Below are 26,643 nucleotides of genomic sequence, written 5' to 3'. Positions count from 1 at the left end.
AAAAGATTGTTAAGAGTTAACAGTGGGAGGCCATTAAGGTTTAATAGATGTCGTTAAGAGTTATATCGTTAAAAGTTAACGGGATATCTAGTTCCATTGAGAGTTAGTCGAAAGAATATTAAAAATTAATAACAGGCATTGATACAATTTTGCTGAAAGTTGTATATGTAAGAAAGAAATGGAGCAAATTGTCGACTAGTTTGGCAAAATATCTTAAATGGTTGACAATTTGCTAAAATGGTCAACAGTTTCTCTAAGCAGATTTCTACTCATGTGCCCAGGGATGTATCCAAGTGTGAGTTTCCTTGGGCGGCTGGGCCGAAGCCTGGGGTAACCCACAATTAAAATTAATTTTAATATAAAAATTAATTTTTTAATGTAAAAAATAATTTTTAATAATAAATTAATTAAAAAAATTAAGGCCCACCCAAAAATCTGTAATGTACAGTTCTACATCTCAAAAAAAAAAGTCAGCCTCCATCTACATAAATTTCTAGGTCTACCCTTGCAGATGCCAATCTTTCAGCAATAAATGTTCTGTCACATCTTATTCATCAGATGGGGAAAATAAAAAGGAGAGGCAATTGAGAGACATAAGAGAATGGAGAGAAAATTAGGAAGGATCAAGAGAAGGAGAAGGGTTATCCTCCAACCAAGCTCCGACCATGAGATGGACAGTAAGCCCGATGGTGCAAAAAGCTCATCTTAGCTCCAGCCTCTTGCACCAATTCTTCTTCTGCTCTTATCTTGTTTTGTCTTCTTCCTCCTCTTTGATCCCAAGGCCATGAGATGGTTATCGTCTATTTGAGAACCCAAGCTAGCCTTGCATCACATTTACACGAGCTCGTCTAGCTCAAGGGTCCAACGAAGGGTTCTAGTGGTTGCTTAGGGATGGACCAACTTAATCCCATACGCTTGTGAGAAGGGGGGAGGGGAGGTGGTGAGCCAAGTTGCATATCTGGAGTAACATATGATATCTTGGGAGCAACTCATGAAGAGTTCACGAGAGCTTGGAGAATGGGCCGAAAAGTTTGGCAAAAGGCGCAACATCATCAGAAGAGATAACTATTACCACTTTTATATATATATATATATATATGTATATGCATGTATTCATCTGTGTCTATCAAAAACCGATTTGATTCCATTGCGTTTATTTTGATTTAAAAAAGAAAAGGTTTAAAAATCAAGTTTCGTTTTTGTTTATACTACTTGGTTGTTTAAGTTGCATGCCATTTACATTGAAAATAGTGGATTCAATTGCATCATATGATTTCTGTAACGACCCATTTATTTGTGAAATAATGTGAATTTTGGTGTGAGAAATTAATTAGAAAAAAAATAATTAAAAAATTAATGTATCTTTGATCAAGGGAGTTTTGGCAATTATTCAAAATTATTTGAGGTCGTTATGGAATATTTGGAAATTTAAGAAAAAATAATAGTTTATGTTGTTTTGAGGAAATATGTAATTAATTATTTTGCTTGAAAGTAATTATAGAAATAAGAAAAGGTTAAAATAAATTGATTTGGGTTAATTTCTGAAAGTTATTAGGGTTAAAGTATAATTTTGGAAGCTGGATGTCACCTTAAAAATAAGTGGCGAGGATTATTAACCAAGAAGGGCTTGTAGGCGACATGGCAACTTGGCTTTGGTGGAGGGGGAGGTCGCGGGATCTAACCCGCGATCAAGTAAGGAGAAGCTGAGTATTTTGAATCTAGTTGGCGCTAAACGACGTCATTTTATGGTGTCAGGCCCGCCTATGCGCGCGCGCGGCCACACGGCCCACAAGCGTGAGGCCGCACGGCCAGGTCACACCACGTAGGGCCTTGTGTGGCCTTGTCGCACACCCAGCGGCTACCACTTGCCCAAACAACCATGCCATGTGTCCTCTTGCTATTTTACCTCCTAAAATAGCCTTCCCTTGCCTCTACGATGCTATTGCCATCCCCTACCTCTAAGCTTATAAATAGGCAATGGATGCTTGAGGAAATAGGGGGAAATTTTAGAGAGAGATTAGGGAAAATTTTGTTGGTGTGGGCTTTGGTTGAGACATCAACGTCCCTGATATGCTGCAAGAATTAAGAAAAATAATTAAGACAAGTTCCATTATATATTCCTTATTGTTGCAAGTTTATGCTTCTATTTTAGCAAGTCATTTACAAGTTATTCTCCGTTCCTAGTGAATTATTCTATGGTTCCTATTTATACCTCCTAGCCTCAAATAGGGCTTTGAATCACTCTATCTTTCTTTGGGAATGATGCTTTATTGAGGACATGCAAGAATTTGATATTGTCTTGCATGAGTATTACTTTCTTGGTTATGTTGGTTCAGGTAATCATGTGTCAGCTATATAAGAGAAATCATTTTAAATATGCATGTTATGATGATGTATGGAACATGTGCATGAAAATAGTTTTAAAATGTGCAAAGGTTTCATGATGCGGGCAACGGATGAATCCGCAGGATATATTCGCAGAGAAAACTTCAGTTCAAATATGGACTTTGGTCTCAGGCTTGTGATATGGACTTCAATCCCATGATTATGGTTTTAGAAGGATTGTATGTGAGCATAAATGTATGTTTCATCGTGTTATCATGTGAAAGTACCTTAAATGACATTCATAACTCTTTTTCCTCTCGATACCCATGACTCTTATGCTTGCTTTTTTTTAGTTATGCTTGCTTTCTTTTAGTTATACTTGTTAGGCCTTGTAGCTCATGTTTGCTTGTGCCATTCCAGGTAAGAGTAAGGTTAAAGAAGTTAGCGAGTCAAGTGAAGTTGGAACCGTGGGATAGAAGTGTGTACAGAATCGTCTCAATCAAAAGGTCCTTGAGGGGTGTGTTTTGTGATGTGTAATATTAAGTTATACTTGTTTATGTTCTAGCTTGTATCCCTGAGAGGATATGGTGGGTTTGTGGACCCTAATGTGGTGTGTAATATTAAGTTATGTTTGTTTATGTGAGTATATGGACCCTAATATATATGTCTATGAGTGAGAATATATGAGTATAATTTTCATTGTTAATAACAAGAAAGATGTATAATACTTTTAATTGATTTGGCATATATGTCAACTTTTTGTGAATCACTAGTTGAAGTGCGCCTACAATTTCGTTACCCATGTCCTAAACCAACGTCAGTGTTTCAAACTACACAACACTGCGAGGAAGAAGAAGTCGTCAAAAGGGAGCACTATAGGTCATTGAAAGAAAATCACTTAGCCTGGCCAACCCAATGGCTTGATGTTGAGCTTTGATAAAGCACTATTAGACAAAGCTAGCTTTCAATTTAGTCTTTGGGCACTATTGGGGATTGAGGTGAGAGGAGGCAGGCGAGGTGACTTGAGTTCAATTATGTAAAAATATTTGATAGATTAGTTAAGTTTTAAGTATAATAATCATTTAATAAAGTATTTGAACTTAACTCAATACACTTAAAGCATCAAAATATATATTTAACTTGAATTTGAACCTTCTAATGCATCTAATATGTGTTGAATTGAAGTTTACCAAACGTCCTATTTACTGTGTCTAGGCATAAGTTCAACTCAATGAACCCTAAACTCAAAGTCAAATGAAGATTTAGAGGTCGTTTGAAAATGTTGTCAAAATTTTCCATTCCACTTTATTAATTTTCATTTCTATTGAGGAAAATAAAAACTGAAAATTTTATTTGATTTTGTTAGAACTTTAAGAAAATCAAAATGAAAATGAAAACAGTATTTGATTTTCTGAATCTGTATTCAACACTAAATTCATGCTATGGGTAAAAGACATTATTGATAATAAATTAGATATAAATAATTTATTAAATATAAATATTAATCTAAAAAAATTTACATTCTACCCTATCAAAAATGTTTTATAAATTGCGTTAGACCCCATCTCAAATCATTCATACTAAAAAATATTTCTAATTACTACACCAAATGTCTCTTCCTATCTTCTAAATCTATACGTTCCAACGAACAATAAAAGTTGAGGGTCACTAGATCTATCGTTAGTCACTTGAAGCTCACATGAATAACAAGAGTAGAGGGTTGTCGGAGATGCTTGTCATCTGAAAAATTAATGATAGTCAAGAAAATAGTTGGATCTGGTGTGAATCTCGCATGAAAGGTTTGGATATGGTCTTTACATGCAAATTTTACTTGCTGCCAAAAACATCATAAGCTAGATACAATCATCAAATGCTAGTTGCAAGGTCATTAAATCTATTGTCCCGAGCTTGAAATTTATCACATCTGATTGTTTTTGTCACGAAAATAGTCAAATCTAGTCGAGGAGTTGCTAAAGCTACTCAACTTTAGGATTGTTGCAATCATCGATCACCTAGGTTCTTGCTAGGTGTTGAAGTTTTGTCAGGTGCTGCTCAACGATTGCAATTGGAAATAACGATGTTCAACGACTACAAGAGGAAATAGCGGCGGAGAGGAAGAAAGAATTTATAATAGTGCAAGACTTTTGAGACAAAAAAAAGTTTAAAAATGAGAACAAAATGGGTTTTAAATCCATTCCACTTTTTTTTATTTTATTTTTAAAATTGTTTCCAAAATTTTTAAAACAAAATATAAAAACAAACATAACTTCCACCTTTTTCATTTTAATTTTTTAAAATAAAATAAAAAAAATCTAAGAACGACAATGTTTTCAAACATACCCTTAATATTTATACTCTTTTCTTTTTTCTCGTTTGCCTTTTACGTAGGAGAGCACTTGTTACTTTAATTGTCATCAGTGGCTAGTAATAAGAGTCATGGTGTTAACTTGCCAAAGAGTCACTAGCAGCTCCTCCACTCCAATCCACAACGATCAAGAAGTTAGTAAAAGGGAAGAAATAAAATTAAAATAAAATAGGTATAAGCACCTTTTATTGATGATGTGACACACCATGAGTATATATCATAATTACGTCTTTAGATAATTGTCAAATGCGTAAATTCACTCCTTTAACTTTCACTTTTTTTTTTTATTGTAGCATTTTTAACTTTATTTGATTTTAATTGTACTTCTAAACTATTTAATATAATATAAATTCATCCCTCAATTTTCATCTTTTTTTTTTTTATCATAACATCCTCAATTTTGTTTGCTCTTAATTGTGCTTCTGAATTATCTAATTTTAGAACATTTAATCAATTTTGAAGTTGGAATTAATATTCATATCTTTCTAATAACTTAAAGTTTATTGGCTCAAGGTTTGGATCGATCGTATAGTTTATTGTCAATGTTAATGAAAATAGAATTCAAACTTTCGACACTATTTTTATTTTAGTCTCGAAGCTTTCCTAACACAGTCAAATAATACTGCTTCTGCTCATCTTCCAACAAATATAACAATGACAATGAAGATGTAGTGATTCAATTGGGAATTGAGTTGAGGATTTGCCTAATTCTTCTGGTTTTGGTGGTATCATCGAGAGACTTTATTTGAGAAGAAGAAAAATGAAATTGAGGAATTGAATTTATCTCTCTTTTTTATTTTAAATTTTTTAATACAAATGAAATCCACATCATCAATGCTAATACCCTCATCACTCTCTGCCAAGCGAGTACACATCAAGCGTTGTAAGCCACGCTAGTTAAGTGTTCAAATGGCGTTAAATTGACTAGTTCAGATATGTAATTGAGACCAAATAAAGTTAATAATACTACAATTTAAAAAAAAAAATGAAAGTTAAGGGATGAATTTACACCATATTAGCTGATTTAATGATATAATTAGCTGGTTTATCAAGCAAAGTTGATGAAGCTTTAATAAAAAAATGTAAAAATTGAGGGATGAATTTATACATTTGGTCTTGCACAATAGGTTATTTTAAAGTAATGTGACGTTAATCTAAAACTTAATAAGCGACTATAATAAAGAAATGGTACACTTTCATCCTCTTTCCATTACTAACATGACCTAATCCTCACCAACAAATTCACTATATATTCTGTCGAAATTCTAGCTAGAAAAATGTAGAACTAGAGCGCCTTCATTTGCCTCCTGGTCCAACCAAATGAGTAAATTCTCAATAATGCCAATGAATGCTATTTTTATTTTCTTCACATCCATCCAATTTCCCCTTTAAAATGCCAATGAATATGTAACCACTAACTTTTATGTAATTGCCTTATTTGTTAGACTCAATTGACATATTTATAACAACTTAATAAACAAACAAATACATATGATTATTATGCAAATCAATCTACAGAAATAAACTAAAATAAAAATAGCAGCTAAATGAATCTTAAATTTATTAAGCAAGAAAGGCAAACAAAGTTCAAGAAGAAGCTAATTTACTTTTTAAAAAGTAATGGACAAGGAGAAGTCCAGCGTAGTCACTAAACTATATGTACAAGAAAGGACGGCAACCAAGCGAACTTATCTTCAACGAAAGAATTGAAGAAATTGATCGAGATGCAACCATGGCGGATCTGCTGTGCAAAGATACGAGATTTGTCCTATCTCCGTCAACGGACGTTAATCGGATATGGAAAGACGTCGGCATTTCCCGTTCCTCTTTTCTTCGGCCGCAGCTCGCTGTCCGGCGAAGGAAACAATGCCAGGGAGATGCTGGCCAGGCTCTTCCCGCTGAGTCGAGACCGGCGAGGCCGGAACTGTTTCGGACCATTCGGGGCCTCAATGTCGCCAGTGTCCTCCAAATCGATCGAGTTCCAAAACGCCGAAGTCTTTGCCGGCGTGCTATATGCAAAATGCCATTGTTTAGCAATCAGAGTCTGCAAATTCACAGGAAGACGACGACGAACAGTCATAACTAATTAATCAGCGATTGAACAAGCCAAGAATTGAATAAGAGAGCAAAATCTTCCAATTTCACGAAGATTGAACTTACTGCTTCTTTGATTGTCTTCGATACGCGAAAAAGCTGCTTCAAATCGTCATGATCAACGCCACAGAGAACTCTAATCTGCAAAACCAAACCCCAAATGTACGGTCATTGATACAGCTCGATCGAAAGCCCTAATTACGATCACATTTTCACGTTTTGAAGAACTCGTCATTAACCAGAACGTCTTGAGGTAGGGCTTCAAGCAGCGATTTCTCGGAACTCCTCGCTGTTTCGCCGCCGGGCTGCTTCTTCACCGGCGACAAAGCAATCCTCTTCCCGCTCACCGGCCGTCGGCAGCGAACAGACCTTGACGGTAGCCCCAATTCTTGGCTTATGACGAGAACTGATATTTTCCGTCAAACAACAACAAAAAATCAAAATAGAAATGTTCCAATTGAATGATCTCTATCAGAAACCAAATCATTCAATCTGATTTTTTCGTCGAACCAAACATGAGAAATGTATCTATCGCCCAAAAAACAGATTAGAGAGAGAGAGATGAACCTGGCATGGAGAGATGATTGGATGCCGAGAAATGGGTGATTGGATTGATGGTTGTTCTGAAGAAGGAAACAATTAAAGAACCACCGTTTTCCAATCCAAAGAGGAATCTCCAAAACGCCAAAGATAGATGAGTTCTTTAGGAAATTTTAATTTTGAAAAAGATTTTGACACGAAAGAGAAAATTCTAGGTGAGATGATCCCCGAATGTTCCGGAATATAGAACGAGGGAAGACTAGCCGTTAGATATTTGTTGACACGTGGCGAGAGACTACGAGTCCAAAGAGAAAACAACGTGGGAATGGTTCGTGATGACGTGGTCAGTTTGGTCTGTCGCTGAACCTCCTAATCTCCGAAAACTAATTCGGCAACACATGGCGATGAGCTCCGGGAAGCCCTTATTGCCTGACATGTGTGGCTTGGCGGACACTGGCGGTTACGGAAAGTATCTCCTTACGGATGGACTGACAGCGAAATTTTCGTAAAATGAAAAGGTAAAAAAAAGGAAAAGACACCCATATAGTTTTGTAGGTTAAAATAGTAATGCAGAAAAGCTAAAAACATTACTATTTTTTCTGCATTACTATTTTAATCTGCAAAACCATATGTGTGTCTTTTCCTTTTTTTACTTTTTCATTTTACGAAAATTCCGCTCTCAGTCCATCCATAAGAAGATACTTTTTGTAACCGCTGGTGTCCGCCAAGGCACACGTGTCATGCAACAAGGGCTTCCTGGAGCTCATCGCCACGTGTCGCTAAATCAGTTTTCGGAGATTGGGAGGTTCAGCAACTGACCAAACTGGTCACGTCATCACGAATCATTCCCATGTTGTTTCCTCCTTCGACTCATAGCCTCTCGCCACGCAAGGGACTGGTTTTGCAAAGAAATATTGTAAAATGTTCAACGTGATTTTGAGAGATTTGGTGAGCCTCCCATCATCCAATGGGCCATCATGAAGCAAAGTTAAAGAGAAATACCTACTTTCTTTCCATAAGGGTCAATTATAACAATAAACCTGAAACAATCAAATTTAAGTGTAATTGAATACTTGACTCAATTTGAAAATCTTCTCATTCGATGTGATTTAAATGAGGATTCCTTCTTTACAATGCAAAGGTTTGTAAATAGATTGAGGGTGGATATCTAGAAAGAGATTTAGATTATGTTGCACTGTCTTGAGACAGTAGAGGAAGTCTATCATAAAGTCTTGTAGATAAAAAAATACCTTAAAATCCCTCATGTTCGTCAAGTGCCCACACAATTATCTAACTCCCGTTCATTAAGGTCTTTTCCACCACCTTCCCTAGAGATACTAATGTTAGCAAGGCAGTCTCTTATTCAGCCTCTAGGGATAGCTTTGCTAGGAATTGAAATTTTCGTTCCAATAATTCCTAACCTAGTACTTCCCATCCTCGTAACCCTTCCATTCAACGCCACCATTGTCATAAGGGTCACATAATGGCTTGTTGTCTTGAGTGTGCCTTGATACTAGATTTTACTGATCAACTTGAGGATGAAAATGGAATGGTTAATCCACTAGATTTTTCCGAGGTAGAGGAAGAGGTTGGTGACGATCTTGATTTGGTAGAATAGGTTATGAGGTGTGTACTAATTGAGAGTGTCCATGATGATGAATGGAGACACACTAGTATTTTTCAGATATGCTTTAGGAATGGTGAGAGAACTTGCATACTAGTTATTGATGGGGGTTGTATTATGAATTTAGTTTCTAAGTCTGCAATTACTCAACTTGGACTTAAGGTAGAACTACATCCAAAACCATTTAAAGTTGCATTGGTGAATAACAAAACTTTAATAGTCACCTAGAGATGTCTTGTTCCTATTCAATTGGGTGATTTTAAAGATGACATTTTCTATGATGTTTTACTTATGGATGTTGCCCATATCCTTTTAGGTTGCCCTTAGATTTGCGACATTATCCATTTTCTTGACAATGGATAATGTGGTAGAGTGTAGTTCATTGTGGTAGAGAAAATACTTATGTCTTTAACTACTAGGGTAAGAAACTCACAGTGATCCCTGCTAAACCTTTTAGTAAAGGCTTTATGACCATGCCCAAGCAAGCACCACCAGTCCCTAGTAAAAAGTACATTCATTTGATAGCTCCTAAGACATTTGATAAAGATTGTCAAGAAAATGGATATGGGTTAGTCATCATAGCTAAGGAGTCCATTTTGAGTTCCTCTGAGAGTTTGGAGTTTCCATCTAGGATGAGGCCATTGTTAGAAAAATTTCTTGGTATCATTTCCAATGAGCTCCCAAGTGACTTGCCACATATGAGGGATATCTAGCATGCCATTGATCTAGTTCCTGGGTCTAAATTACCTAATTTTCCCCATTATAGGATGAACCCTTAAGAATGAGAAAAATTGAATAGGCAAGTGGAAGACCTTTTGACTAAAGGATTTGTTCAACATAACCTTAGTCCTTGTGCCATACTTGCCCTTTTAACCCCAAAGAAAGATGGATCTTGGAGATTGTGTGTGGATAGTAGAGCCATTAATAAAATCACCATCAAATACATATTTCCCATTCCAAGATTGGAAGATATGTTGGTTGGTTTTCCAATATAGACTTGCATAGTGGGTATCATCAGATTCGTATCTTGCCTGGAGATGAGTGAAAAACTGCCTTTAAGACCCACGATGGACTTTATGAATGGTTAGTTATGCCCTTTGGCCTGTCTAATGCTTCTAGTACCTTCATGAGAGTTATGACACAAGTACTCAAACCTTTCATAGGAAAATTCTTGGTTGTCTACTTTGATGACATGTTGATCTTTAGCAAGTCCCAAGATGAGCACCTGAACCACCTTAAACTAGTTTTCCCAACTCTTAGGGTTGCCAAATTGTATCTTAACTTTAAAAAGTGTTTCTTTCTGCAACTTCAAGTGCTCTTCTTAGGCTTCATTATCTTTGCCCAAGGTGTAGCCATTGACCTTGAAAAAGTTTGAGCAATTAGAGTGTGGCCTGAACATAGGATAGTGTCAAAGATTAGTAGTTTCCATGGCCTAGCTACTTTTTATAGGAAATTCATTAAGGGATTTAGTACTATCATGGCTCTAATTACATATTGTTTGAAGAAATGAGGGTTTTTATGGCCTAGTTCAGCCGATGAAGCCTTTAAGGAAATCAAAGAAAGGATGGCCACAACACCTGTCTCACGACACCTTGATTTTAATAAAGTTTTTGAGGTTGCTTGTGATGCATTTAGCATTGGTATTGGAGGTGTTCTTAGCCAAGAGGGTCACCGAATAACATTCTTTAGTGAGAAACTCAATAAAGCTGAATAGAAATATTCCATTTATGAGAAAGAGTTCTATGTTGTTGTCCAATTTCTTCGCTATTTGAGGCACTATCTATTGCCACAAGAATTTATTCTGTATTCTGATCATTAGGCATTACAGTCTCAAAATAAGTCAAACTATAGGTATGCTAAGTGGCTAGAATTCCTTAGTGAGTACAACTTTGTTCTTAAGCTTTATTCTAGGGTAGATAACAAAGTAGCTAATGCCCTTAGTTGGGAGTTAGTCTTCTTCAAGTGATGAGTAAAGAGGTTATTGGTTTTGATAAGCTGAATGACACCTACCTTAATTGCCTTGATTTTGGCTCTATTTACCTTGAGGTTAGTCGAGGTAATCGTCTCCCCCTTGTTGATTTTGTCATTCATGATGGTTATCTTTTTAAAGGAACTAAGCTGTTCATTCTGCAAAATTTCATAGAGACTTTCTCATATGGGAAATGCATGCAGGGGGATTTGTTGGTCATTTTGGAAGAGATAAGACTATTGCACTTGTTGATGATAGAATTTTCTGGTCGTCTTTGAAAATGAATGTCTCTAGGATTGTTTCATAGTGTTGCACATGTTAACTGGCTAAAACTACGAAGAACAAGACGAGTTTGTATACTCCTCATCGTATCCCACATACTTCTTAGTAAGATGTGAGTATGGATTTCATTTTAGGTTTACACAAGATTGTTAGGGGACATGACTCAATTCTGGTAATAGTGGATAGGTTTTCTAAGATGGCACATTATCCTCTTTGGGACAAGATTGAAATTCATTTTTTCCTTTCATTACCAAACTGATGGACAACTTGAAGTTGTGAATCGTAGTTTTCGAGAGTTGCTTAGGTGTCTCGTAGGAGAGAAGCTTGGTAATTGGGATTTGGTTTTGCCAACTACTGTATTTATCTATAACCATTTTGTTAATAGGTCCATTTGTAAAAGCCCTTTTGAGATTGTTATGGTTACTCCCCGTGCACCCCTATTGATCTTCTACCCTTACCCTCATATGCCCAAATTCCTGAGCTTGTTGGAAATTTTGCCCAACACATCCATGACCTACATGCTGAGATTAGAAGGAAAATGCAATGAGTAATGTTGACAATAAACTTGCTACTAATGTACATCGTAGGGCTTGGGAATTTAACAAAGGTGACTATGTCATGGTTCGTATTCACCTTGAGCGCTTCCTTAAACATTCATTTAAGAAACTACATGCTCGAGCTAGGGTTCGGAAACTTGAACCTAATGCTTGTTTACTCAACCTACATAATAATATGAATATTTGTCCTGTTTTCAATGTAGAAGATTTAACTCCTTACTAAGGCACATTTGAGCCTCCTCACTTGCCTACTAATGCTTTTGCAGGTCAATGGGTTGCATCCCACACATATCGCAACAAAAAGATGTGATTGATGCTGTGTTTAATGATAAGATTGTGGTTTCTTCTCATGGTGGTTATCACATTTTCTTGTCAAATGAAAAGATCGACTAGATTCAGATAACACTTAGATTACTAAAGAAGAATTTCGAGTTCTAGATCTTGAGCTCTTAGAGTGGTATTTACAATCTAACTTGTTAGAGCCGAGTTCTTTACAACTGGGAGAGAATGATGAAGATGTAGAAAGAAATATTTAGGAAAACAATATCTTAGGCCATAAAAGTAGAAATTAATACTGTTTTATTAGTTTTTTTATTTTAATTTCTTTTCTAGTTTCTTTTAATTTTTTTATTTTCCTAGAATCCTAATTAGATTGGGATTACTTTTATAATTATTAATTAGAATATATCAAGGAATCCTAATTAGGATATGTTTTTATCTATTAGTTGTCTATAAATAATTTTTAGTGAAGTATTGAAGGACAAACTTTGGTGAAGAATATTGAATATTGCTGATGCTTTCAAGTAATTGGGATTATTCTTGTTTCTTTGGTTTGAGTTCTGCATTAGGTGTTTAGGCCCTAGAGATGAACTCATTCCTATTTCTGGGGAAGCACCTTTTTGTGCTTATGGTCTTTGGTCAAATCACTTTTCTAGCATAATTAACACTTTGACACCTAGGTGGTTATGTTCAATTAGAATTTGTAACTAATGAGTCCTCTCCATTATTCATCTTGCAAAAAGAGGTGGATATTCGTTACACGGAGGCTGAATATATAAAAATTGATGCCCAAAATAAAAAGGTTTATTGCCGATCAAATCAAGGTACGAATTTGAACGGGGATGAGGAATTTGTTGTTGACTATGATTGCCTTGTTATAGCCATGGGAGCACGTGCTAATACGTTCAATACTCCTGGTGTTGTGGAGAACTGCCATTTCTTGAAGGTAAATTCTTTGGAGATTTTATTACCTTGTAACTTGGAAATTTCCTAGTAAAGTACCGCCCCTTCTCCTGTAGCATTTTAGAATATACTTGAAGACAGGACAAAGTTATTACTTCACAATGTCAGGAGGACTCCTAGAAGAACTATCAATTTGGCATACTTTGTCTACATACATGCCTTGAAATAGATGTTGCCTTAATGTAGGATGATGCTGATGTAGTTTATGAACTAAACAGTGAATGGAATGATTTTATTTGGTATTTTGGTGTTCCAAACCAACTCAGTTCATAATGTATGTAAGTTACTGCTAATGTTTCTGGAAGAGTGTACATCTTGCAGGAAGTTGAAGATGCCCAGAAGATCAGCAGGTCTTTCATCGACTGTTTTGAATGGGCCAGCTTACCTACCCTTAATGATGAAGATAGGAAGAAAATTCTTCAGTTTGTCATTGTTGGTGGAGGCCCAACTGGCGTTGAATTTGCTGCAGAACTTCACGATTTTGTTAATGAAGATATAGTAAAATTATACCCTAAGGTCAAAGATTTGGTGAAAATAACACTGCTTGAGGCTGGAGATCATATTCTGAACATGTTAAGGATTTTTTTTGTGAATTTTTCTGCTCCAGAATTATTTGGGAATAAAGACTGTAGAGATATTTTTCTGAAGTCATAAATGGATTTAACATTTGCAAACACCCTGAAAGATTAAAGGTAAAATTTGTAAGATGATGACGTTAGTTTTGGACTAAAGTTTGCCTACAGTTTCCAAATACCCTGAAAGATTAATGGCAAATAATTTGTTCTTTCAGATGATATGGATCCATTTCTTTAGACCATATACAAACATGGCTCTAAATTTATGAGCACAAATATCCATTGCATTCATGTGGCTGCCTGCATTCATTTAATAATCTATGTGCAGATTCCAATTCCCCTTTCCCTACTAGAGTTAAAATGTGTAATTTCATTTGTGGGTATTGCCAATATTCTATTCTTATATTCCTTGTTCTTAAACTGCTGAACTTGTTGGTCTTCAGGTTTGACAAAAGAATTACAGCTTTCGCAGAAGAAAAATTCCAAAGGAATGGCATTGATGTGAAGACAGGGTCAATGGTTGTAAAGGTGTCTGATAAAGAAATTTCCACCAAAGAAAGAAGTGGAGAAATCTCTTCCATGCCATATGGAATGGTTGTCTGGTCAACTGGCATTGGGACTCGTCCAGTTGTAATGGACTTTATGAAGCAAATTGGCCAGGTGCATTTCCTCAGTACCAATCGACTTGTCTAATGGTTTAACTTTTTTATTGAGTTGTATTTATGTTTGCTATTAGTAATTTGGCTTGTTGATGCTTTCTTTGTTTTTGCTGAGAAAAATCTGCTTTCTGGCTATCAGACAAACAGACGTGCACTAGCAACCGATGAATGGCTCCGTGTGGAGGGATGTGATGAGACTGTGCCACAATTAATCAACGCAAAGTCATGGTACCTGTTCTCTTTAAATTTAGTCATCTCATATTTTAGTTCTTGACCTGTACGGACAACCATTCTCTCAACTAAAAATCTTTAGACCAGTGTATAATCTCAATATACGCGATTAGACCTTAATTTTCTTTGCAGATGGGAGTTTGAGGCCATTGTTTTAAAATCACTTCTGTTTCAATGCTGTGTTCTCCCTAAATTAGCTTGTGTATGATAGCATGTCATTGAGGAAAGTATATATATGCATGGCCACATCCAATGCAGATTGCAGTTTCCTTACCCCTTGCGTACTGAACATCTGGTATCAGATGAAGAATCTTGCATTTTCCTTCCCCCTTGTTCTTTCTTGTTTTATGTTTTTAACTCCCCAGTAGCTGGAGGCTAGGTTTGATGTTGTTGAGCTAATAAACTAAAAATTGAGCCAACATCTACTAAAAATTATCATTAAAGTGTTTTTAGCTTTTCTCATTACTATTTTAACCTGCAAAATCATATGAGTGTCTTTTTCTTTTTTTGACCTTTCCATTTTATGAAAATTTTGCTGTCAGTCCATCTGTAAGAAGATACTTTCCGTAACTGCCAGTGTCCGCCAAGCCACACGTGTCAGGCAACAAGGGCTTCCCGGTGCTCATCGCCACGTGTTACTGAATCAGTTTTCGGAGATTGAGAGGTTCAGCGACCGACCAAACTGACCACGTCATCACGAACCATTTCCATCATGTTTTCTCCTTGGACTCGTAGCCTCTCGCCACGTGTCAACAAATATCTAACGGCTAGTTTTCCCTCGTTCTATATTCCGGAACATTCGGGGATCATCTCACCTAGAATTTTCTCTTTCGTATCAAAATCTTTTTCAAAATTAAAATTTCCTAAAGAACTCATCTCATCTTTGGCGTTTTGGAGATTCCTCTTTGGATTGGAAAACGGTGGTTCTTTAATTGTTTCCTTCTTCAGAACAACCATCAATCCAATCACCCATTTCTCGGCATCCAATCATCTCTCCATGCCAGGTTCATCTCTCTCTCTCTAATCTGTTTTTTGGGCGATAGATACATTTCTCATGTTTGGTTCGACGGAAAAATCGGAAAATATCGAGCTGTATCAATGCCCGTACATTTGGGGTTTGGTTTTGCAGATTAGAGTTCTCTGTGGCGTTGATCATGACGATTTGAAGCAGCTTTTTCACGTATCGAAGACAATCAGAGAAGCAGTAAGTTTCCATCTTCGTGAAATTGGAAGATTTTGCTCTCCTATTCACTTCTGGGCTTGTTCAATTGCTGATTAATTAGTTATGACTGTTCATCGTCGTCTTCCTGTGAATTTGCAGACTCTGATTGCTAAACAATGGCATTTCGCATATAGCACGCCGGCGAAGACTTCGGCGTTTCGGAACTCGATCGATTTGGAGGACACTGGCGACATTGAGGCCCCGAATGCTCCGAAACAGTTCCGAAAATAGCATATGTCAATTGAGTCTTGACAAATAAGGCAATTACATAAAAGTTAGTGGTTACATATTCATTGGCATTTTAAAGGGGAAATTGGATGGATGTGAAGAAAATGAAAATAGCATTCGTTGGCATTATTGAGAATCTACTCATTTGGTTGGACCAGGTGGCAAATGAAGGCTCTAGTTCGACATTTTTCTAGCTAGAATTTCGACAGAATATATAGTGAGTTTGTTGGTGAGGATTAGGTCATGTTAATAATGGAAAGAGGATGAAAGTGTACCCTTTCTTTTATTATAGTAGCTTATTAAGTTTTAGATTAACGTCACATTACTTTAAAATAGACTATTGTGTAAGGCCAAATGTATAAATTCATCCCTCAATTTTTACATGTTTTTATTAAAGCTTCATCAACTTTGCTTGATAAACCAGCTAATTATATCATTAAACCAGCTAATATGGTGTAAATTCATCCCTCAACTTTCATATTTTTTTAATTGTAGTACCATCAACTTTATTTGATCTCAATTACATATCTGAACTAGCCAATTTAACGTCATTTGAACACTTAACTAGCGTGGCTTACAACGCTTGATGTGCACTCGCTTGGCAGAGAGTGATGGGGGTATTAGCATTGATAATGTGGATTTCATTTGTATTAAAAAATTTAAAATAAAAAAGAGAGGTAAATTCAATTCCTCAATTTCATTTTTCTTCTTCTCAAATGAAGTCTCTCGATGACACCACCAAAACTAAAAGAATTAGGCAAATCCTCAACTCAATTCCCAATTGAATCACTACATCTTCATTGCCATTGTTATATTTGTTGGAAGATGGAGCAGAAGCAAAGCAGTATTATTTGACTGGGTTAGGAAAGCTTCGAGACTAAAATAAAAATAGTGTCGAAAGTTTGAATTCTATTTTCATTAACATTGACAATAAACTATACGAACGATCTAAACCTTGAGCTAATAAACCTTAAGTTATTAGAAAGATATGAATATTAATTCCAACTTCAAAATTGATTAAATGTTCTAAAATTAGATAATTCAGAAGCACAATTAAGAGCAAACAAAATTGAGGATGTTATGAAAAAAAAAAAAGATGAAAATTGAGGGATGAATTTATATTATATTAAATAGTTTAGAAGTACAATTAAAATCAAATAAAGATAAAAATGCTACAATAAAAAAAAAAAGTGAAAGTTAAAGGAGTGAATTTACGCATTTGACAATTATCTAAAGACGTAATTATGATATATACTCATGGTGTGTCACATCATCAATAAAAGGTGCTTATACCTATTTTATTTTAATTTTATTTCTTCCCTTTTACTAACTTCTTGATCGTTGTGGATTGGAGTGGAGGAGCTGCTAGTGACTCTTTGGCAAGTTAACACCATGACTCTTATTACTAGCCACTGATGACAATTAAAGTAACAAGTGCTCTCCTACGTAAAAGGCAAACGAGAAAAAAGAAAAGAGTATAAATATTAAGGGTATGTTTGAAAAAAGAAGCCAGAGGCTCCTCTTGATTAAGCAAGGCAAAGAAAATCGCTCTTGGCCGTACGATTTACCAAATGCGAGATTCTCAAGCCCCCAAGCCTATAAATACCCCACTCTACAGCTAAAAATGGGATTGCACTTCAATAAATTGACATCACTCCTCCTACATACTACATACTCATACTCAACTTTTCACCTGTAAGGACCACTGTGTCCACTCAGAGCATTCTCCTACTTCTAGTACTAACTTAAAGCATCAAAAATCATACGTGAGAGAGGAATTCCCACGTGTGTTCTAGCCTGCAATTGTTCTTACAGGACCCCCCCAGAAGACTCAAGTTTCAGAGCCACTTTCCTCTTGGAGCCATCCCCTCACGGAGCCGCACTTTCTCTCGAGGCCACTGTCCTCCCAAGGCAGCACTTCCCCTTGGAGCATTCATCCCTCCCGAGTTCAAACTGGCAACCAGTATCTTCATGATACCCATAATCACCTCCACAGACTAAGACCCGAAAGCTAAACGCCACGTACCACCAAGATTTGGACAATCCCATCTTATAAATTTTGATTGCAGTACTTTGACAACATATATAATTGTGAGTTTGTGACGTACATATATATACATATATCTATAAATGTGTGTGTATGTATAGTTATGGATGAATATATTTATAAATGTATTGTGTTTATGAATAATTTGATGGGTGTTTATCTATTGTTGCGTTATTGAGATTTTTTTTTTTTTATTAATGCATGAATGTATTTGTATTTGTAAGTAATTTAATTGAATAACTATTTTTTTATATTAAAAACGTATTTACAAAAAAAATCTCAATGTTTTATTATTTACATAATTTTATTTTTTAATTTTTTTAAAAAAAATATTATTTTTCATTTTCGTTGGGTATACGTTCCCATGCAACCCATTGACATTGTTGGTCACAGAGTCCTAGATGAGTCGGTAATTCAAGAAAACTTGGTTTAGAACAAAAATACTAGATCTGATCACTTGTGACTACCATAATAGCAATATGTTCTTGTAACGCGGCAGGCATATTAGGCCAAAAGATTAACAACCTCTAAAATTCTTACCTTGTTACAAAATTGAAAACTATGGAATTTGAATTCATGATTATATCATTTTCTCCATATATAGTAGATCATCCAAAAAAAAATAAAAAATAAAAAATAAAACCTACACACAACAAGACTTGAACCTAGAATCTAAAGAGTTTGGAGACCTAAAGAGTTTTAAGACCTCAAACTTTATCACTGCGGCTGCAGCTTTACCCGCCGGGGGGGTTGTTAAAACTTGCTATGTTTCTGAATAGTAAGAATGTTAATGTGAAAGGAGATTGAATGAATATTGTCTCAGATGTGCCAAATATATTATAACACCACCAGTTTGCTGTCACCACCACTTCTCATCATGATACTAAGAAGGATTTACAGAGGGTTGCATATTCTCATCAGGGCAGGGAGGGTAATCAGGTGGTTCATCACCTTGCTAAAAGAGGATGTCACATGCCAAGGTGAGACACTACTTGTGTTGCCAGAAGAAGGCTAAAGAGTCCAAACATACTACTACTAATGCAAGCCTGCAAGGGAACCCCTGCATTGAGACACGTTCAAACTAAAACTTGGAAAAGTATAGCCATTGACAAAATCATATCTGTAGTCTGTAGACCACCACCAGGACCAAACTTAACAACAACTAGGAAATCATGAAACAAATAATAAGACACCTTGAGTGGCTCCATCATGAAACAGACCCACATAGAGCCAACCAACCAATCACAGAGCACAGCAACGCATGTACCAATGGTAAAACAAAACAAGAAATCACGAAAATAGAGTTAAGTTAAAGAATACTACCAGGCTTGCATGCATCTACGTATAATAATAAGAGATAAAGCTGTAGTCATTCAATTCTCGGAAATAAATAAATTTATTGGTAAAAGATGGATTCTATACTATTAGATGTTCAACAAACTAGATGTGTACACAAATAAATAAAAGGTAAAAGTTCCATTTATTCAAATAAGAACTTATAGAACTAACTAAATCCATGTTAATTAGTTAGTTTATTGCAAAATTATTTTTTAGTTTTAAAATACTAACATTATTAATTTCGGTGTGATATTTTAATTTTTTTAAACTGAAATAAATAAATAAAATTTTATAAAAAAAAATAACTTTTATATATGTTGTGTCCAAAAAAGTGGGTGCAAACCTAAAGAAAGAGACAGAAAAGCCTATTGGAAGAAGAAATCAGTGAAAACAAATCACAGGTACATGAAATCATCAGATGACTGAGACCGCGAGACACTAGTCCGAGTGACCGAGATCGAGAGCCAGTGACCTCATTCGGAAGCCTCTCTCCCAACCACACAAGGGACCCTTCCAAGAGACTACAAACTCGAAATACCTAATCTCCAGATACTATTCACGCTAGATCGTAAAGAACAAAATCAATCCTACCTCCGATATCCTCGCTTACAAATTCAAAAGAAAGCCTAAAATGCCCACCAAGAATTTTGGCTCTCCCTCCACCTATCAGTCTCCTCCTCCCCTATAAATAAGAGACTTCTCCTCTAACAAAAGTAGGCTCACAACTCTGCTCAGACTACAATTCTACTTGTTTTCTGCATTCTACACTTTGAGCATGAAACTAATTTAAGCATCGGAAGGTCCACGCGAGTGCTAGTTGGTTTCTTTCTCTGCAAGTCTCTCGGAGACTACACCTGAGACACTTCTACTGCAAACAAATTTATTGTTGTATCTTGACAACAATGTACGTCCCACGCAACTGACAAGTCAATATTCTAGTAATAATTATAAATTCAATTCAATGACTTTGGTTTGGTCATTGGGCTTATCTGAACCTATGAGCATTCATAATCCAACACCTCCACAATTATCTCGGCCTTTCTAAAAGGGAGCGCACAGCTTTCTAAGATGATGTTTATATGCAATCTTCTAGTTTTTTTGGCCCAAAAAAATATATATATATATATTTTTCACAATTTGAACCAATGCACAAAAGAATAACTCCATCTTAACTATCAAGGCTCTGATAATCAGCCACCAAAAGTCTTGATTTGTCAATAGACCTTGGTTTATCCCTTAATTGTGTCCTACAACCAGAGTTCTAAAATAGTCACAATTTTAAGCACCATATGAGCCAATATCACAGTTCACTAAGTTATAGAACAACGGTGATGTTTCCAAATATCACAAAATTGAACAAATCTTGCAATAACACCACCCCCTTACCCAGAAATTATAGTTTGTGTTAACTTTTGATCTTTCAGAAGATTTGAAACAAATCTATATGGGATTGAGTCGTGACAAACTCCATTTTGTCACAAATCTTATTTAACTACAATGTTGACCAAAGATCAAATTCAAAATACAATCACAACCAGTAGTAGCCCGTGCTATTCACTGGAGCGAATGCAACAAGCATGTTTCACTTACCAAGCCCTACATGCAAAAAATCCCTCCATTCCAAAAACAATCGTTACAACTCCACCCCAAATAGGAATTCTTCCATCAAAGCACACCCAATTAGAAACTAAATGCATATTTCTTCTTCTTCATTTTTTTTTTCATTTTTGGTCTTTTTATCTATATCTCATTGTTATGAATAAATATATAAAATAATAGCAGACAAGGGGTATCATAAATATACAAAAGGAAAACAGATGAAACCTAACCTATCCAATGAAAAATCTCAGTAATCAATGCATGGCTGATGATATGTAGAAGACTCTAATACTCATATTTGTGAAAGATGTTCTTTTTTCCAGGTAACCATGGTCAATCCAACTAGTCCATAATAAACATGACCAAGCATTTTCCCTTCTCATTCCCCAGTAAAGCCACCCACCTTGAAGACATAAGATCCATCACAATCTTAGGAAATACCCATCAACCACCAGAAGTCTTGATCTTTCAACCACCAGAAGTCTTGATCTTTCACCAGACCAAAAACAATAAGGATGTTTCACTTACTAAGCTCTATAGGTAAAATCCCCTCCATTACAAAGAATGACCATAACTCCTCCATCCTAACTAGGAAATAGGTATCCTCCCAACAAAGAACACTCCAATTAGAAACTGCATGGATATGCTTCTTCAGTTCTTGTTTTGTTTTGTTTTTAATGTCTGTTGCCTCATTTTTATTAGTAAGTACATGAAATAAAATCAGAAAAGGGGTGCGGTTTTGTCAAAATACAAAAGGAAAACAAAAGAATCCTAACATATCTAGGCAAAAATTTCACTAGCCCAAAGGACCCCAGAAAAATCTAAACATGGCTTAAGGATATCCAGAAGAGACAATAACTACTCTTCATTTCAAAATCTGTTCTTGCTTCCAGCAAAAATCCCCTCATCATAGTCAATCAAGCTAGCCCTAATAAACATGATGAAGCCAAAGACCAAGTACTTTTCCTTCTCATTCCCCACTAAAGCCCCACACCTAGAAGAAATAAGATCCAGCACACTCTTAGAAAATACCCATCACACCAAGCATATTGAGGACAGAGACTCAAAGCCAAATAAGAGTATGATTAATATTTACCTCACCACCTTCACACACAACACCGACTACAATGAATTTCCTTCTAAAGGGTATCAAGTGATTTAAGACAACTCCAATTAACCGCTTTGAAAGCTCTTAGCCAAAAAAAAAAACTCTTTGAAAGGTAGTAAGTCATTAAGCAGGCAGATTGTTATCGATCGGATAAATTAGTTGTTTCCTCACAAGTGAACGTCATGATATCATTTGGAAATAATTGACACCAGAGTCTTTTAGAAAAATAGTAATGAAGAGGACTAAGAGTTACTCAAGAGACAAGACAGCACTGAGAAAAAGTAAAGATGTAAGCAACTTGGAAGATAAAATTCAACCACTCAAGCCAATGCACCTTTTTTCTTTTCTTTTCTTTTTTTCTGGAATAAAGATATCTGGCCCATTTACAGACGCAACATTTACAGTTCACTTTACAAGCATATCAAGTCCACAAAGATTATCACAGATGTTAAAAAATCCCTAAATATTGTTATTTTGTTAAGTATCACAAATAAGAATGGAAAAAGCGTTAAAGGAAAAAAGGCTTGCAATGAACTTTTATATAGTTCGAACACATAATGAACTATAACCAGATTATATGGGTAAAACATAAGTTTAAATCAATAGAGTGCCAATCATCATAGAGAGCATAAACAACATGAATATAGGACCATAAAAACTGAAGCAGGACAACAAGTAATTGAATCCATTTCCTTTATGAAAAAACAAGTGAAGACTGAATGGCGAAAAGATTTATTTTACCAGTGAATTAAAGAAAAGAAACGGCTAAAGAACATTCCACATCCAACCAAATGTGCAATCAATCACTCAAATTAAAGAGCAATCATGGCATCAAATGATTGTTGACAATTACCAACGACAATAAGGAAATGAAGATACCACAAGAAGCCAGCCACCCAAATAGAACATAATAATATGTTACAGAATGCGAGAGAACCCCTATCAAATAATCACAAAGGTCCCACCGGTTGCAGTACCCATGATGCACTACATACCAGACACATGGATACAAAACAGCATCCTATTCATTTATTTACAGGCTTACCACAATCAGTTAAGTCCCTGCAGTGGGCAATGCTGCCATAAAAGAGTTGTAAGATGAGTCCAAATCAAAGTGAAGCTGCCGAGCCTGCTGCTCTGTCAACTCATCTGCTGCTCCCATCTTCGACAACCTGCCAAGCCATTCCATCATCTTTGTCTTCCCCTCAAAATCAGGAGGTAAAATGGTAAGCTTGTTGAGCGAAGCATAAAGGTCTGAAAGCAATGGGTGGACTTGATCAACAGCAACCATATTTAGTTTCAGCGAGTCCATTGCCGTAATGAAATTTTGAACACATTCAGCAACAATGGCAGCTGAAGTAGTTGCCGACATCGACGCAGCAGCCCTGTGCTCAACTGTTGCAGGCACACCCGATGTCACAAGGCGGTTCAGGGCTGCACGACAATCCATTTTGTACGTCTCATGAAACCGCTCGATACTTGGAACAGTATCTTTGAGAGTGGAAGCTAATGTTTTGAAGTGGGCAATCAGTTTTTGGCATTCAGGCTCATATTCTGCTGGCGAAATGATGTCTCGAACATAAGCCTTCTCAAGCTTCTCGGTGGCCTTGATGATGGCAAAGAGTTCGGCAAAGTTATCATACATCTCTCTTTCGCGCTTGTCGTTCCATAGCTTGACTTCCATGTTGGTAGATTAATGTTTAACTTTTTTACTAAGCAATCGCTTCAAATTTGGAAATGGAGAAGAGAACGGGACACGCGCAAAGAGGACAACTTTCTTAGCTGGACAGGAATCAAATTATAATCCATTACCATCAGATTTAAAATACTAAAACACAACAAAACTAAGATTAAACCATCCGCTCGCATACATATTCAGCCAATATAAATAGTTCTTTCCGTTTCCGTGTTTATTATTATTCAACCAAGAATCAGACTTGCACAAATAAAAGATTCAATAATCGGGAAGCGATCTTAATATTTTAGGAAAGATAGATAAAATCACGACCAACCCAGATCTACGAATCCGTGCGCAGAAAAAAAAATGGAATTTTGAGAAAAAATTGGGGATTTATATGAGAAGAACCATAATTCATTACCGGAACAATTTCCCTTCGATTCTCCACGGATGATGGCGGCGAGTGAGCCGCCGACGATGATGGTGAGGAGGGAGTTGCGGAGGATGACGGTGATCGCCGCCGGTGACGATGGCGCACTGAACCGCCGAAGGGGGAGAAGTAATTCTTGAAGCTGGAGAACCCTAATGTCAACAGTGGGATCTCTTATAGGAGGACAATCGTGTAAATGAGACAAAAATTATGGTTATTTTGGTAAGAAGATGTCTGACTAGTCAACGTTTGCTTAACGCGTATGTCTCGGGTTTGACAATCCAACCCGCAGATATCAGCTACCTATCGGAACCCGATAATAACCCGATTCCATGGCCATTAGTTCATCGCCTTTTGTTTGGTATGATCTTTTGATTGAGTTAAAACATTCTTAAGAGTCGATAAAAAAAAGGGTTAAAGAGGCTGTTTGGCTTAAATTGGTAATGTATTTTTATAAATATATTTTTAGGGTGTCATTTATATAATTATTATGTATTTACTTTAAAAATTAATAAATTATCAAAACTTAACAAAAATACTAAAATAGATATATTGTTGAATAATATGAATAAATTTTATAAAAAAATATATTAATATAATAGATATTAAAATTATTGTTACTAAAAATACAATAATTAAATTTTATAACGTGGGATCTACTTGAACTAAGTGTCTAGTGAAGTAAGCTTGTAGCAAGGAAATTCGCTACAAGGATATTTGCCTCAGGGAAGTTCGCCACAAGGCTCTCGCTGCAAGGATGCTGGTCTCAAGGATTTTGTCACAAGGACTTCGTCACAAGAATCTTGCCACAAGGATCTCGCCACAAGACTATCGCTGTAAGGATCTTACCACAAGGACTTCACCGCAAGGATCTTTGCCACAAGCCTATCACCACAAGGATCTCACCACAAAGCTCTCACGCAAGGATCTCGCCACAAAGACTTAAGGATTTCTCCTTAAAGGTCTTCACCGTAAAGGTCTCGCTTTAAGGGTCTTCGCTGCAAGAATATTGCCTTGTTGATACTCCAAAATTAGTCAAAAGACTCCCGAGAATCCTCTCTCGCGATGATCCTCCGATGCCTAAGTTAGTGTCGGATGAAGATAATTTTTCGCAAAAACAGTAAAAACGTAGTTAATGTATTGAAATTTTATCGAATTTTGAAGTCCCTTTCAATGTCCTGTAGTCGGTATTTATAGGGCGCACTTCTCAAGGATTCTTGGTGTTGACACGTGTCGCTTGTTGAGTGTGGAGTCTTGGTCTGAATGGGAAGAGACTCTTGCCGTAACACCATATGCCTTGTCTTGTTGCCGCAAGGCTTCCTTACTCGCAAGCCCTTGCCGCGAGGCTCCCTTGGCCACAATTCCCTTTGCAGCAAGCTCGCCACAAGCCTCCTTGCCGGGAGGCTCCCTTGGCCATAACTCCCATTGCTACAAGCTCACCACAAGCCTTCTTTCCACAAGCTCGCCTTAAGCCTCCTTACCGTGGGCTCCCTTGGCCGCAAGCTTTGTCGCGAGGTTCCCATGGCCACAACTCCTTTCGCCGCAAGCCTCTTTGCCATTAGGTTCCCATGGCTGCAAGCCTCCTTGTCGTGAGGCTTCCTTGCCGCAAGACTTCGGGCTCAATTCTACATGCCACGAGCCTTTCTTTCCTACCAGCCACTCGTTGTTGCAAGGCCATGTTGTCGCAAGCCATTGCCATGTGCCCTATCGTTGCCGCAAGCCTCTATTTTGCCACTTAAAAGCTCACTATCGTGATGATTCGTCCTCAAGCAAACTGCCGCAAAGTCTTGTTTAGGTATTATTTTGCTTCAAAAAAATCCCATCTTCTATAGGTGATACAACAAAAATATATATGTTAAATATATATGTGTGAATTTTATAGGTGATTATATACGTTTGTGTAGAGTATATTTGTTAAGTAAAAAATTTAAAGTTGAACGATTTTTTAAAGATTTTTACAACATGATTGAAAATCAATTTCAAATAAAAATTGATATTCTTTACGCTGATAATGAAATTGAATATTTTAATGAGTGTATGAGAAATTTTTTAAAAGAAAAATATATTGTTCATCATTTCACATAGAAACACCTCAACAAAATGAAATTACTAAATGAGAAAATAGACTCCTACTTGAAGCAAAAAATTACTAAATGAGAAATTTTTTAAAAGAAAAATATTATGTTTTCCATACATATTCTTAAATATCTTATTTGATAAATAGAATACCAACATAGGTTTTGAAGTTTGAGACATCTTTAAATTGTTTTAAAAAAAATTTCCCACATCTCGTTTGAACTCGGATCTTCTATTAAAAATTTTTAAATGCATGTATTATGTTTATATACCTAGCAATTTTCGGTCAAGATTAAATTCAAAAATTGAAAAATATATATTCATTGACTATGCATCTAATAAAAAAGGGTATAAGCATTTCAATCCTATCATTAAAATTTTTTCGTAAGTATGGACATATCTTTTTTTGAGAATCAACATTTTTTTCCCTAAAACTTATCTTTAGGTTAAGCAC

General features: G+C 36.2%; 3 protein-coding genes and 1 pseudogene across 3 annotated transcripts; 2 read left to right on the top strand and 2 right to left on the bottom strand.

The window, feature by feature from the left end:
* Window positions 1–6,276: 6,276 nt before the first annotated feature.
* Window positions 6,277–7,508, bottom strand: LOC127795500 (F-box protein SKIP27-like). Its single transcript, XM_052327222.1, has 4 exons — window positions 7,352–7,508; window positions 7,024–7,190; window positions 6,851–6,925; window positions 6,277–6,734 (listed from the first exon to the last, which is right to left on the bottom strand). The coding sequence occupies exons 1-4, from the start codon at window positions 7,356–7,358 to the stop codon at window positions 6,468–6,470; spliced, it is 516 nt and encodes a 171-aa protein (XP_052183182.1). The 5' UTR covers window positions 7,359–7,508; the 3' UTR covers window positions 6,277–6,467.
* Window positions 7,509–7,659: 151 nt separating this feature from the next.
* LOC127794721 (external alternative NAD(P)H-ubiquinone oxidoreductase B3, mitochondrial-like) lies at window positions 7,660–15,149 on the top strand (annotated as a pseudogene).
* A 249-nt stretch (window positions 15,150–15,398) lies between these two features.
* Window positions 15,399–16,294, top strand: LOC127794720 (F-box protein SKIP27-like; the record flags this gene model as incomplete). The annotated part of the gene is made up of 3 exons (XM_052325967.1): window positions 15,399–15,467; window positions 15,593–15,667; window positions 15,785–16,294. Coding segments are annotated over 3 exons (276 nt in total), but the record flags the coding sequence as incomplete, so codon positions are not given.
* Window positions 16,295–22,714: 6,420 nt separating this feature from the next.
* LOC127793760 (vacuolar protein sorting-associated protein 28 homolog 1) lies at window positions 22,715–24,272 on the bottom strand. Its single transcript, XM_052324466.1, has 2 exons — window positions 24,105–24,272; window positions 22,715–23,787 (listed from the first exon to the last, which is right to left on the bottom strand). Exon 2 carries the CDS (start codon window positions 23,687–23,689, stop codon window positions 23,060–23,062), a length of 630 nt encoding a protein of 209 aa, XP_052180426.1. The 5' UTR covers window positions 23,690–23,787; window positions 24,105–24,272; the 3' UTR covers window positions 22,715–23,059.
* Window positions 24,273–26,643: the final 2,371 nt, after the last annotated feature.

Source organism: Diospyros lotus, chromosome 2 (genome assembly GCF_014633365.1).
Source record: "Diospyros lotus cultivar Yz01 chromosome 2, ASM1463336v1, whole genome shotgun sequence".
NCBI lineage: Eukaryota > Viridiplantae > Streptophyta > Magnoliopsida > Ericales > Ebenaceae > Diospyros > Diospyros lotus.
This window is presented reverse-complemented; position numbering and strand designations above follow the sequence as displayed.